Source organism: Ambystoma mexicanum, chromosome 4q (genome assembly GCF_040938575.1).
Source record: "Ambystoma mexicanum isolate Mex_15411 chromosome 4q, UKY_AmexF1_1, whole genome shotgun sequence".
Lineage (NCBI taxonomy): Eukaryota > Metazoa > Chordata > Amphibia > Caudata > Ambystomatidae > Ambystoma > Ambystoma mexicanum.
The window spans coordinates 235,571,005-235,584,536 of NC_090928.1; the positions used below are offsets into that span (position 1 = coordinate 235,571,005).

The 13,532-nt window shown below is 43.1% G+C and overlaps 1 protein-coding gene across 1 annotated transcript in view; it reads left to right on the forward strand.

Moving 5' to 3' along the window:
- Positions 1–13,532, forward strand: part of LOC138467625 (formin-2-like) — a 629,879-nt gene that overhangs the window by 325,464 nt on the left and 290,883 nt on the right. The window contains exon 6 of the mRNA XM_069607785.1: positions 6,996–7,140. Within this exon, the coding sequence (XP_069463886.1) occupies positions 6,996–7,140 (145 nt within the window). The remainder of the gene's footprint in view (positions 1–6,995; positions 7,141–13,532) is intronic.

The following is a 13,532-nucleotide window of genomic DNA, read 5'->3' on the forward strand; positions in this document are numbered from 1 at the left end:
CTCTGAAAAATGGTTTGCAATCCTGCAATATTATCACAGCCGGCCATATGCAGCTCGCACCGCAACCCCCCCTATCGTGACCTCGGTTATGCTGCCTTCTAGGCCAGCCAAAAATCCCCTTCCCTTCAAACCAACAAATTCTGCAACTTACATGGACTTTTATACTAAGTGAAAAACCCTTGCACGTTCTGCAATGTCTTTATATACCCTATTGTTTTTATATTTTAAGCCTTTGTTACCTCACATGTACAATGTTCAGAATTACTGCGTCTCCCCACGTTAACATTCTTTTGTTCCCATGTGTGCGGAGCTTCCCGCTTTGTGCCTCTAAGCACTACAAATGGTCCATTGCGCAATACATTGTCCATTCCACTAATGGACTACCTACTGTAACTGTAATCTGTGAATACAAAGTAACAATCCAAACCTCTAACTACATTCAATCCCAGGTTTTAGGTGCTATATCGCCTTTCAACGCTACCGCACTGGAGCCTAATACAATTTGCGAAATGTAAACCTCTTTCCCATGTTGGACCTTAAAATGTCGTCACCAACATATGCTATTATCTCCCAAGTAAGAACATGCTCCTGTCGGCTTGCCCCTTAATGCCAGTAAAACTCTCATGTCACAAGAAAAACAGGTTATTGCTGGCTACACAACTGCTCTCCCCACACCATGTAAAAATCTGTTCATGTTGACTTTGCTCTTAACGCCAGCAAAAGATGCAATGCCACAGTATGGTAATATCTCCTTGCTGGCTGCACAAGGGCCCCTCCCCCATGTAATAACACTCATATTGGCGTTGCCCTTAACACCAGTAAAAAAAAGATATGGCGCAGTAAGAAAACATCATCTCTGGCTGCAGCAATACCGTCCCCCACACCCTCCTTCCCATGTGAGGACACTCATGTTGGCTTTGCCCTTAACGCCAGTAAAAAAAAGATATGGCGCAGTAAGAGAACATCATCCCTGGCTGCCGCAATACCCTCCCCAACACCCTCCTTCCCATGTATGCACACTCATCATGTTGGATTTGTCCTTAATACCAGTTAAAAATGCACTGCCACAGCAGGGAAACATTTCTTAGCTGGCTGCACAAATGCCCCTCTCCCAATGTAAGAATACACATAATTTTGGCCTTGGCCGAAATACGAGTAAAAAATGTCATGCCACAGTAACAAAATGTCCAGGCTGCCCACCCCTTTGTACTATAAACCCCCCAAACTGAACACCTCCTCCACTCATCAAGTTGGTTTTGCCCAAATGCCAGTAAAACATGCAATGTCACTGCAAGAACAGGTCAATGCTCCAATGCCCCTTGAACCGCTGCCTCGCACGCATACATTTATATCTATTCAACCACCAGTCGCTCACTCGACAGCTTCTATCTTATTCATTAACACACACACCCAGAACATTCACATTGCATTCTCCTCACGCGCACCCAGAACATTCACACTGCATTCTCATTCATAAATGTACTCTAATCTATACATGCCATTCACACCATACTCTTCTTCATATGCGCTTTTACACAGACACTCTTGCACACGCACACATAGAATCGGCTCTTTTGTTACCCGTTTCCCGACCACCTGCTCTGGACTTGATTCTCGTCTCCAGAATTCCGGTTTCTGTGCTCAACACAGACAGGAACCAGGGAGAACTTCCTGGTTCCTAACATGCATGGTGAGTCGGAGTGCCTTGGTCTCGCACCACCAGCCTGCCACTGCTCAACTCGGGCCTGATGTACTCTGACTTTATAAATGCATTGTTTCTTTCTAAAGTACGAGTGCTGAGGGGCTCCCCCCATACATGGGGTGGTGGGGCCCCCGGACCGCAGAAGCTGTGGGTGTTCCGGCTATGCCAATAGGCGTCCGCTGTTAAAAAAAATAATTTATTAGTCCGGACTTTGGTCTGTTAGATGTTACTCATAAATTAGTTCACAGTTGAATATATTGTCATTAATGTGTCTGTTTGTTCTTATTTCGTTCTGAGGTATTATAGGCTGTTAAATGGCTCTATCTGAAGCTGAAAAATCTAGCTTAAGCAAAAATCTTGTTTCATTTAAAATCTTTTTTGGTAAAGAATTCCCTTTTTGGGTGCTTTTATCAATGTGATGAATGTTTTTTGTTGGATGCAAACTTGACAAAACAGCAAAGGAGACTTTTTCCCCCAAGGAATGCAACTCCCTACTCCCCTGAGTTCATTGATGGTGATGCAGCTCTTTTGCGCCGTTACCTGGAACCTATTTCTAAAGTCAGAAACACATTTTGGTGTATGTCTATGACTGTTTTTGGAGTGCTTGGATGCATCTTGTAGGGTTTTTCATCTATGTAACTTCATTTAGTATGTGTTTCCTTATGCTTTTTTCTTCAGATTTACATAATTCCCCGTTTAACTACTGTCATGGATGTCTTCTTAAAATCACAGACTCTAAATATTGTTCAAGGGTCTTCATCTAACACAATTCGGTGGTTTGGTGTTTTAATTGTTTGTTTCACAAGGGGGCACGTAAATTGGCACCCCTCTCTCGACCTCCTGTGGATTCCTATCACCCTAGACCAGACTTCCCTAAAGCCCTAAGTTGATTTCCAACTATAGATCAGTAACACCTACTATCTATTCAATATTTCTGCACTGAGGGCCTAAAAGCCACAGCCTTATCTACCTAACTCTCCTCAGGACCTCCTCAGGATTCACTAGCCTTAAGATTTCTTTCCCAGTTTTCAATAGCAATTGCAAGGTTTCTGACTGTGCTGGTAACAGACACCTTGCTCCTTTCGCTCTCTCCCCCACTTGTTCTCTTTCTCTCCTGATCTTGTCTGTTACTCACTCCTCCCTTCTGTTTCCTACCTGGTCTTACCCCTTCTCCTCCCTCTCTCTCTACTCACTCATCCCTTTTCACAACACCCAATAACTCTCTTCTGACCGTCTCATTCACTGCTTCACACTATCTGGCACCACTCTCTCTCACTAATAACACCTCACCTGCAACACTGCCCTCCACCACCACAAACTCCCCAGCAATCTGCTCCACTGTTCATCCTCCATCTTGGCTCTCGGTCAATGTCCACTTCACCTGACCGTACCCTAATGCCTGTCAACCTGTTTTCCATTCCTTCTCTTTTGACACTAAGGACCAGTTTGTGATCTTTGCCCTGGGGATGGGCCTTTACAAAGCGAGCCTTCATAAGCCCCTCTTGGTCTCACCCCTTTTTCGTGTGCCATTTGACTTTGTCTTTGGCCCCCTGCGTGGTGCAGTGTTTGGTCAGCACTCCTGTCTTCGTTCGCTGCAGTGATTACTACTGGTCCGTAAAGAATGCGGCTTATTGAATGTGGGTGTTTCTAAATGTGTGCTTAGATCACCGGTTTCTCGTGGCTTTCCAATACAGCCTCCAGTGGTTGCGAGGCATGCTGGTAGTTGAAGTTCTGTTACAAAACAAAAAAAAACTTGGACCAGCATCAATGCAATAAGGCATTTGGTGATCGATAATTGTGCCAGGGGTAGCAATCATGGCACATAATTGAGGGCAGAGACATACATGAAGGCCCTCCAACCTCCCTCTCTCCGCCTCTGTGGCAGGACTGGCTCTGGTAAAAACCCTGGTAGGCCTGCTGCCCCAGGTCGGGAGGGGTCCCTGTACCCCCCACTCCGGCGAGGTCAGGTTCCTGATTCCTTCACACTACTTTGTGCATTTGAAATCTTGAATTATTTTCACAATGAAAATCTTTAAAAGCAAAACATGTACACATTCTATGAACACACTTCAGTTGAATGATCATTAAGCTTAGAGCACTAAGGGTACAATTCCCAAACTAACCATTATCAAAACAAGTTGTTGTGGTAGCCATGCAACTTTAGCCTTCCCTAGCCCCAAACCATTCTCCATACACTGCTCATGACCTCACATATGCCGTCACATATAACTATAACAAATTACAAAATCAAATCATGATCACTAACAAAATCAAATCATGATCACTAACAAAATCAGATCATGATCACTAACAAAATCAGATCATATTTGCTAATCAAGGAAGTAGCAGTGGCCTTGGAATGCACACACCTTCCTTAGTGTTCCATTATCCAAACATAGAAAGTGAACCTAATGCGTGCATGCCATGGTTCAGCCTACTGTCTGTGGGAGCCCTTTTGCAGCTTTGTAAATAGGTGTGAGGGATGCTTATAGGGATGACTGAAGGTTTCTTTCAGCTAAGAATGTAGTAGTGGGGATGTGCAAAGATGTATTTGACTCCTTTTTTGGAAAGTGCAATGTTGAATTTTAGAACATACATTTTCTTTTCAGAAAAAAACATAACACAATAAAAAACATGTACTTGCTGGTGAGGGATTTCACAAAAGTGGAAACACCCCAAAAAATCCCTCTAGGGACACGAGTTAGAGAGCTGGGCATTTTACAACCACTATTTCCCAAAGGGGAAATCCATTTGCACCCGGTCAAGGGCGTTCTACTAACCAGATGACTGGAACAGCAGGCGAGAATACGCATTCCCTGCATGCCGTTTCAGCCACCAGAGGCCCTGTTTTCCCATGTTGCCCCATCTTTTTTGTTGTTGTGTGGGTAGGCAACAAGGAGCCTCTCCTGTTGTCTCCCCACCTCCCTTCCCCCCAAACAATGCCAACCCCTGTCCTACCCCCGCCCTACCTCCCCACTTACCTGTTGCAAGTCCCATTGCTGCTGCCATAGAAATGGAAAAGGGACTTAGTTCCTTTTCCCTATGGCGGCAGCCATCTTGGATTCTTTTTTTTTCCCTTGGGAAATTGGCGTCGCTTATGACGGCCATTCTTCGGATGAGCCCTGCTATGCGAATGGCTTTCACGCCCCGGGAGGGGGGCGGACATGGCCAATAACCACCCAGAGCCCTTCCCGAGGCCCTCGCTTCACTCGGGCCTAACATGGCTCGGGCCGGCAGGCTGTTACCAGCCATGTCTGCTCACCGCGCCTGGGCGTGAAAGCCATAATAATACCGCCTTACACTGGTGCAATCATTTAAGTCTAACAATTCCATCATAATTTCAAGTATTCTAAATCCATAATATTTAACAGTAAGAGATTCAATATAATACAACAGTCTTAGGAAAATAAAGAATATTCTTACAAAAATATGTTACTGATTCCTTTTTTGCTGTTGCAATTCAAATGCATGTACATAGCACACATCACAACCATCCCAAAATGTAAGTACATTAAAGGTGCACCAAATGTCAGTTCATTAAACGAAACACAAAACCATAAATGAATCAAAAGAAAGACATATTAAGTGTACAATATCATCATGGAAAATTCAATTAATGCATACCCAGCACAATGTGCAAATTAATCCCCAATTCATTTAATTTTAATAACAACACACCTTATCCACCTTCAACCAAATTAGTTTGTGGCTGTTCTTATTGTAAACGTTTAATATACTACCAAGCAGGTTTCGATCGCAATGGTGCAATCACTCAGCCTTATTCTGGACCATGCTAGGTTATTCTACCTGTGTCTTTATGAGAAGTGGCAATCGGTGTCAGGTTACACACCTATTCTTCATCTGAATGTTTATAGGTGATTCTATAGATTAATACATTTGATTTGGATTCCTCTTCACACCAAAACCTGTAAGGAACCGAAGGGCAAGATCATTCATTCCTCCTTATGTCTTGTCATTTCCAATAGGGCAAATGGCTCCACCCTATATTTAATTATAGTCTGCTGTGTCTGAGCCGCGTCTAAATAGTCATCTTCAGCTCTATCTTCTGAACGGTGTACCCCTTCAAATCCTTGACATTGTAGTTTGGTGTTGTTGAGAGAAGCACATGTCTTTGCTGAAATGATTAAAAAAATGGGCTCCTGGTTATGGACCTATTCTACCCAGGAGGGTTACTTTAAGACAAAAATTACAATTGAATAGGTACAAAGAAGAGTGCTCTAATGAAAACACACTGTTTCACCCCTTATTACCCTCTGCATTAAAGGAGAAAAAGAAAGAAACTCACTTTTTTTGTTGTTTGGAGAAAATAATAGTTTGTTTATCTATGCAGTTGTAAAAATCAACATAGAGTGAACAGTTCTCCAAACAGCATAACATCACACGGTTTAATGAAACCAACCGTACGTTAGTAACTAACGCTATGCCGCCAGGCCCCTTTCGAGCCCCGGAGTGAGTCAGCACATTTCTACAGCGCTCTCCACTGGCCCGCTATTCGTGATTCATGCACAAAGGTTTCCGCGCGAGGACCGCATATTTAAAATCAGAGTCCATCCCACTCCAAGATCCTCACAAGTGAGGATTACACTAAGATCCTTCCCACGCCTGGCGTAATACTAGAAATTCGTGCCAGTGGAAATAATTATCCACAGCACCTATTCCACCCCGTGCAGCACTTCGTCCTGATGAAGGCCGTACATATGCTGGGACATAATTGGTCCACCTAAACGGCCGAAACACCTTGGTGTAGACGCACCCCGAACAACAGTGCATTGTCACTGTCCACTACCAATTGTCAATTCACGAACCCCTTTTTTTTCTGTTGTTGCTTACTTTGTCTAATTGTGTTGTTTTATACTGAAGTATATGAATCACCATAACAAACTATGTATTTTGATTGAGTTTGCGTTACTTACACGACTGTTGTGTCAAACTATGTGACCCCATGTGTTTGTAAAAATATCCTATAAGCCTGTACGGTTGGTTTCATTAAACCGTGTGATGTTATGTTGTTTGGAGAACTGTTCACTCTATGTTGATTTTTACAACTGCATAGATAAACAAACTATTATTTTCTCCAAACAACAAAAAAAGTGAGTTTCTTTCTTTTTCTCCTTTAATGCAGAGGGTAATAAGGGGTGAAACTGTGTGTTTTCATTAGAGCACTCTTCTTTGTACCTATTCAATTGTAATTTTTGTCTTTGCTGAAATGATCCAATAATAAATATTTGTTGTCTGCTGACGCACCACTCATGTTTTGTTTGCTTTCCTCTAGAGATTCCAGTGCTCCACTTGTGTGGGAAAAAATTGCTGAACTAGAAGTAGACTTTCATGAGTTCGAAGACCTGTTCTCTAAAGCTGCCGTTAAGGAGACGAAGAAACCAATTTCTGATACTATCACTAAAACGAAGGCTAAGCAAGTAGGTATCACTGCACTTTCAAAATGGCCGATTCTGTGGTACCTTTGTTATGCATGTGTTGTGAATATGTACTTCAGATGGCTCTTGTAATTAAGTTTTGCGCATTAACAAAACACTTGGGGTTGCGTGGCGTAAAACACATTTTTGAACACTTTCATACTGATAAAAACTTGCTTGTTTTAAAAAAAAATGTCATTGGGTAATACCGAAACACATGACTCAAGTTTAATGTTATATTCAGCAGGGCAGAACATCATAGGCAGAACATCATATTAGTTAATTTGGCACTTGTATACTTGACTATAGAGGTCCATACACTGATGAAAATTGTGATATGTTTGTGTCTCATTGGTTATCATCAACAGATAGTTGCCAGTTCCAAATAATTTACAGATATCCAAATAATTTACAGATATTCACCAAATGTTGTATGTTTTGGAAAGATCAAGCCAAATCCTAAATGTTTTCAACAGGCTTATCTCTGCTGGTGCCATCATTGCAGAGTGGCTGCCAAGCCGACACCTCTGTGAAGTCGCTTGTCACCATATGCTGCAGTACTTATAGTGATCTGGGGTTATATTAATGGTGAACGCGCGGGTCCTAATGTTTATGGCTGAGATTTCAGTAGGGTTATGCACAGTTAGGCTCAGATCAGTGTCCAGCTAAGAATAGTTCAGGGGTGCCCTTGCCCTATCCCTGTGTATACATCCTTGTCCGTGAATGCTTTGCCGCTTTGCCATTTGTATAATGAGCTTGGGACCTTCATTTACCTCTGTTTCCTCTCTCAGCACTGCATGCCTTAAGGAGGAGCTCATGGCATAGAAAAGAAAATGGGATTCTTATGTGTCAGTTGTGTTTGGCTGCGTATTGGGGACCGCTGACCTCTTCTGATCCCAGATTCAGAACTTAAATGGGATCAGAAATGCATCAACACTAGGGCCATGCTAAGACATGTTCTGGTCCAGACTCTCTTGTGAGCTAGTTGTAAAAGGACAAATAACAAATGATGCATAAATGCTTGGGTAGAGGAGTTACCATTTTATGGTGAGTGGCCAAGGTACGACCTGCACTGTCTTGGTCAGACTCAAAGGACAGCCTCTATTCCTGATCTTGAGGTGGGTGAGTATTTGCTGTAGGCCATAAGTTTCCTACCGACCAAGAAAAATCAGTACAGTACTGGTGTAAACATGTTTGTGTTTTCTTACACTTTCTCCCAAGATGTTCGTGCAAATCATGTCACAGTCCTAGAAATCGTCCACTCCACAGGTTGGAAAGGTCTCTCTACTGCACATATTCCAATTCATGATCTCCTAAAAGCACTGCCAATTGGAAAAGGCTGCAGTAAAAGGGAAATTCCTTACGCTCAAGCATTCGTAGGTGGCGGCGTGCTCCATTGACGACACTCTGCTAGGATCTTCATGCCAGAGCCATGGAGAAGATTATGTAAAGTGAAACAGAGCAACCCAGGTGCACATGGCAGGTCACTAAGTCTCAGAACATGCAGTGCAAGAATTCACGCACAATAATCCAATGTCAAGGTGGACATTTACTTTACAGGGGCTTCCTAAGGATTGCGATTTACACATGGCTGCCTCATGAACATGCACCCAGTAGAAATCCTTACTTCTTCTTAATTCAGTGCTCACCTGTGACATTGATTGCACTTCCAAAATAACTGTGTTTTTTTTTATTAACAAAGCTGTTTGTTACATATTAGTTCATGGGCCCGGAAAGATATTCTCTTATGTAATAAAATAATGACTTCACTATCACTATGCAAGTTTAAAGTAGTGTAATATTTGTATGGTAGACAGATCAATTCATCCAAGGAGTACTTAATACTGGTTAATAGAATTCTGCTCGTAGTGTTTCGAGAATTATTTGAAAAATTTGAATGATATGATATATAATGATATGATGTGGCATTCATAACGCGCCTATGCACAGGTGTTTCAAGGCACGACAGGGCAAGGGAGGGGAAACAGAAGGAGAACAAGAAACAATGATCTTACTAGGCCTTGTGGCATTGAGATCGCGCAAGTGCAGGGGAGCGGAGAGGGGCAAAGGGCCCTGGGAGGGGGGCAGGGAGGATGGACAAGTGCAGGACAAGGAATCAACATAACAAGTAGTGCAGCCAACAGGTGGGTAGTGCAGCCAACAGGTGGCAAGTGCGAGTGTTAGAAGTACAGACAACAGATGTCTAATAAGTGCAGGAAAGGGGAGTGTTGGGTTTCAGATACAGACCACAAGTGCACGGGGTGCCACGAGGCAGTGCGCGTATGCAGCTGGATGAAAAGGGACCTGGACCCGAATTCAAAGGGTAGCCAGGTGACCAGTGCAATGAAAGGTGCAACATTGTTTATTGCAAATGCATAACATGTACACAGTATCATGAACGGAACCATTTTTGACATTATTATTTACAACTAATCTTTCTTCCACATTAGTGTTCTTGCACCCCCAAATTACCAAAAAGGGAAAGAGGCCAGCTGAAAATCATTACACTGTAACGTTACAGCCTACAGTGAGCAGCATCATACACCTGCTACCCAATTTATACTGCTAGTATACATGTCCAGTAAAAAGGAAACATTGTCCCTTCTTTCTGGCCCTAAGCATGGGTATTTTCTTTGGCTTGACTATGTTGTTGGTCGCGTTATTTGCTACAAAAAGTTTCATTTGCCTTCAAGAGACTGAGCAATGCCAACTCAATCAAAGACCCCTTCATTTGTAAATAGCAATCCTGGAAGACCCACAGTATTCACTGATTCACTGTAGGTAAATTCTGCGTGGCACTATGTCAATGAGTGTTTAAGCTATTGATGTACATGTTGGGAAGGTGTGAGAGCCAGTAGGGTCCGACTTCCTGATTCATTGGAAGAGGATTAACCTGTTTTTCCTCCAGAGCATCATCAAGCACATCTTTGTGCATGCAATCAAACGCCAGCTTTGAGGAGCCGACACTCTATACCCAGGTAGAAGAAGGTTTACAACAACATAGTTTGAACAATGGAGTCAAATACAATTGTCTAGTTGGCAGAGTTTGCAAAAAAGGGTTCCTTTCTCCACTAAGAGCAGTTGCAGAGGGGAGTGCTGTCCCGCAGTGGCCACACAGTGGTTATTTGCTAAAGCCTTTATTCCCTCTATTCATTCCCTCCACTAAATGCAGTTGCAGAAGGGGCTGCTGTCCCACGGTGGCCACACAGTGGTAATTTGCTAAAGCCTTTATCCCCTCTATCCGGTATTACCCACATTTTTCATTTACAATTGTTCGAATGAACAATTGACCGAATTTAAAGGGTCACAATTGACCTTTTCACAATTGACCGTATATATATATATATATAGGGTCAATTGTGTATATATATATAGGGGTTTTGGGGGGTTTGGCGTTAGGTGGAGGGTTGTGGGGGGTTTCCCCCCACATATATGTTACAATTGACCTTCACAATTCGGTCAATTGTGAAAAGGTCAATTGTAATTCGAACAGTTGTAAAACGAACAATTCGTATAAAACCCTCTATCCATTTCTTCCACTAAGAGCAGTTGCAGAAGGGAGTGCTGTCCCACAGTGGCCACACAGTGGCCATTTGCTAAAGCCTTTATTCCCTCTATTCATTACCTCCACGAACAGCATTTGCAGAAGGGAGTGCTGTCCCACAGTGGCCACACAGTAGTCATTTGCTAAAGACTTTATTCCTTCTATCCATTCCCTCCACGAACAGCATTTGCAGAAGGGAGTGCTGTCCCACAGTGGCCACACAGTAGTCATTTGCTAAAGACTTTATTCCTTCTATCCATTCCCTCCACGAACAGCATTTGCAGAAGGGAGTGCTGTCCCACAGTGGCCACACAGTGGTCATTTGCTAAAGCCTTTATTCCCTCTATTCATTCCCTCCACTAAGAGCAGTTTCAGAAGGGAGTGCTGTCCCACAGTGGCCACACAGTGGTCATTTGCTAAAGCCTTTATCCCCTCTATTCATTCCCTCCACTAAGAGCGGTTGCAGAAGGGAGTGCTGTCCCACAGTGGCCACACAGTGGTCATTTGTTAAAGCCTTTATTCCCTCTATCCATTCCCTCCACGAAGAGCGGTTGCAGAATGGAGTGCTGTCCCACAGTGGCCACACAGTAGTCATTTGCTAAAGACTTTATTCCTTCTATCCATTCCCTCCACGAACAGCATTTGCAGAAGGGAGAGCTGTCCCACAGTGGCCACACAGTAGTCATTTGCTAAAGACTTTATTCCTTCTATCCATTCCCTCCACGAACAGCATTTGCAGAAGGGAGCGCTGTCCCACTGTGGCCGAAAAGTGGTCATTTGCTAAAGACTTTATTCCTTCTATCCATTCCCTCCACGAAGAGCAGTTGCAGAAGGGAGCGCTGTCCCACAGTGGCCACACAGTGGTCATTTGCTAAAGCCTTTATTTCCTCTATCCATTCCCTCCACGAAGAGCAGTTGCAGAAGGGAGCGCTGTCCCACAGTGGCCACACAGTGGTCATTTGCTAAAGCCTTTATTTCCTCTATCCATTCCCTCCACGAAGAGCAGTTGCAGAAGGGAGCGCTGTCCCACAGTGGCCACACAGTGGTCATTTGCTAAAGCCTTTATTTCCTCTATCCATTCCCTCCACAAAGAGCAGTTGCAGAAGGGAGAGCTGTCCCACAGTGGCGACACACTGGCCATTTGCTAAAGTCCTTATTCCCTCTATCCATTCCCTCCAAATGAGCATCAATGGATAACCGATTGGGTCCAACTTCTGGATTACAAGTGCACTCCACATTGTCTCTACGAAGGCGTAGGGATTGGGATTCGATCACCTTCCTCACATCTATCCAAAACTTTGTGCAGCATGATATCTTCCTTACACAGAATGACCATCATGCCGAGGGATGCAAAATATCATATCATATAGTGTCGCCAAGCTGCTTTATTAATAAATTGTGCTCAGAGCCATATTTAAGAAGCCACTAACATAGTTGATTCGTTTGGGTAGTCTCATATGTCCCCAAACAAATGCTCAGATGCTCAGGTCATCTTTCTCCTGGTTGCAATCAGGGCTTTCCACTCTCCTAGGTTGCAGAAAGTGGATTGCCATCCGTGGCTTTCCTCTTTGCAGAAGATACACCGCATGCATGCCAGCCTTATCTTTCTAGTTATGTCTGTCTCCATGGGCTGAGCAGTCATCTGAGGTTGATCAATTAAGTACCGTTAAATTCAGTAATGACAGCACTTAGAAGGGGGAGGAATCAATCTCCAAGTGCAATGCTAGATGGGCTCATTTCATGCGGTATTTAGATCATTGTGATATGCCTTCACATGGCTCGTGAATTATTTCTGTTTTGTCCCGTATTGCTCCAATGTCTTCAGCAACCATGTTTGTTACTCTGAAGCCGTGGCATCATTCGTTATGCAGATTGTTATATTTGCCCCTCCTCTATCCCCCCCTTCCTTCCCCATTGTATCCTGTGTGGTCCTGCTGTCTATCCCCGTGTTTATCTTTTATTCAAGATCTTGATTTCTTCATGCAGATTGCGACTATATTAGTGTAGCTGTCCCGAATGATTATGGCAGTTTCGTGTTTCTTCTCTTCCTCTACATTATAATGTATTACAATGTATTGTGGGTTTTATTTGTTCTGCTCACCCCCTTTCCTTTCCTAATCTCACTCCCCTCTTCATAATATTGCTACAGTCATCTGTGTTCAGGACCTACATCTGCGTCATCAATAATGCCTCCATAATTGTAATCTGCTTTCTCATTATGTTGTTGTTTGTATTTTAAAATCTTAATACAAATTATTAAACAAAAAAAAGAAGTGAGAGGAATACCATATGATGCACTACATAAGTACACACACATATTTTGCATTATTATTATTATTATTATTATTATTATTAATATTATTATTATTATTATTACTGCCCCTCATAGGTCCAAGCAGCTTGACAGGTCAGGTGGATTGAATCCCACCTGCCAGTCTGTAATTAGGGCACTGGTAATTTCCTCTCACTTTAAATGTTGTACCAAGATTGGGTGCCTAGGTTGAAAATGGTCGGGCATAAATGTGTCATCTTTGGGATTGTTACTGATGGGGGAAGGAGTGGGGAAGAGATTAGCACCTCTTCCTACCTGCAGTTCCCCGTCCCCTGCAAGGTTACATTGCTGAATGCTGATGTTTTCATTCAGGGTGGAATGAAATAGATAACTTGTGATACACATTGGTTTGACTGCAGGCATTATCCATAATTTCAGCCATAAAAGATTGTGATCAATTCAAGGAACACAAACTCTGTGATATAACAAAACACCATGCTTCAGCCGGCAGATCTCAATACTCCACTTTGCTATAATGTCAATAGAGTAGATAATGCTTGACATACACATATATGGTGG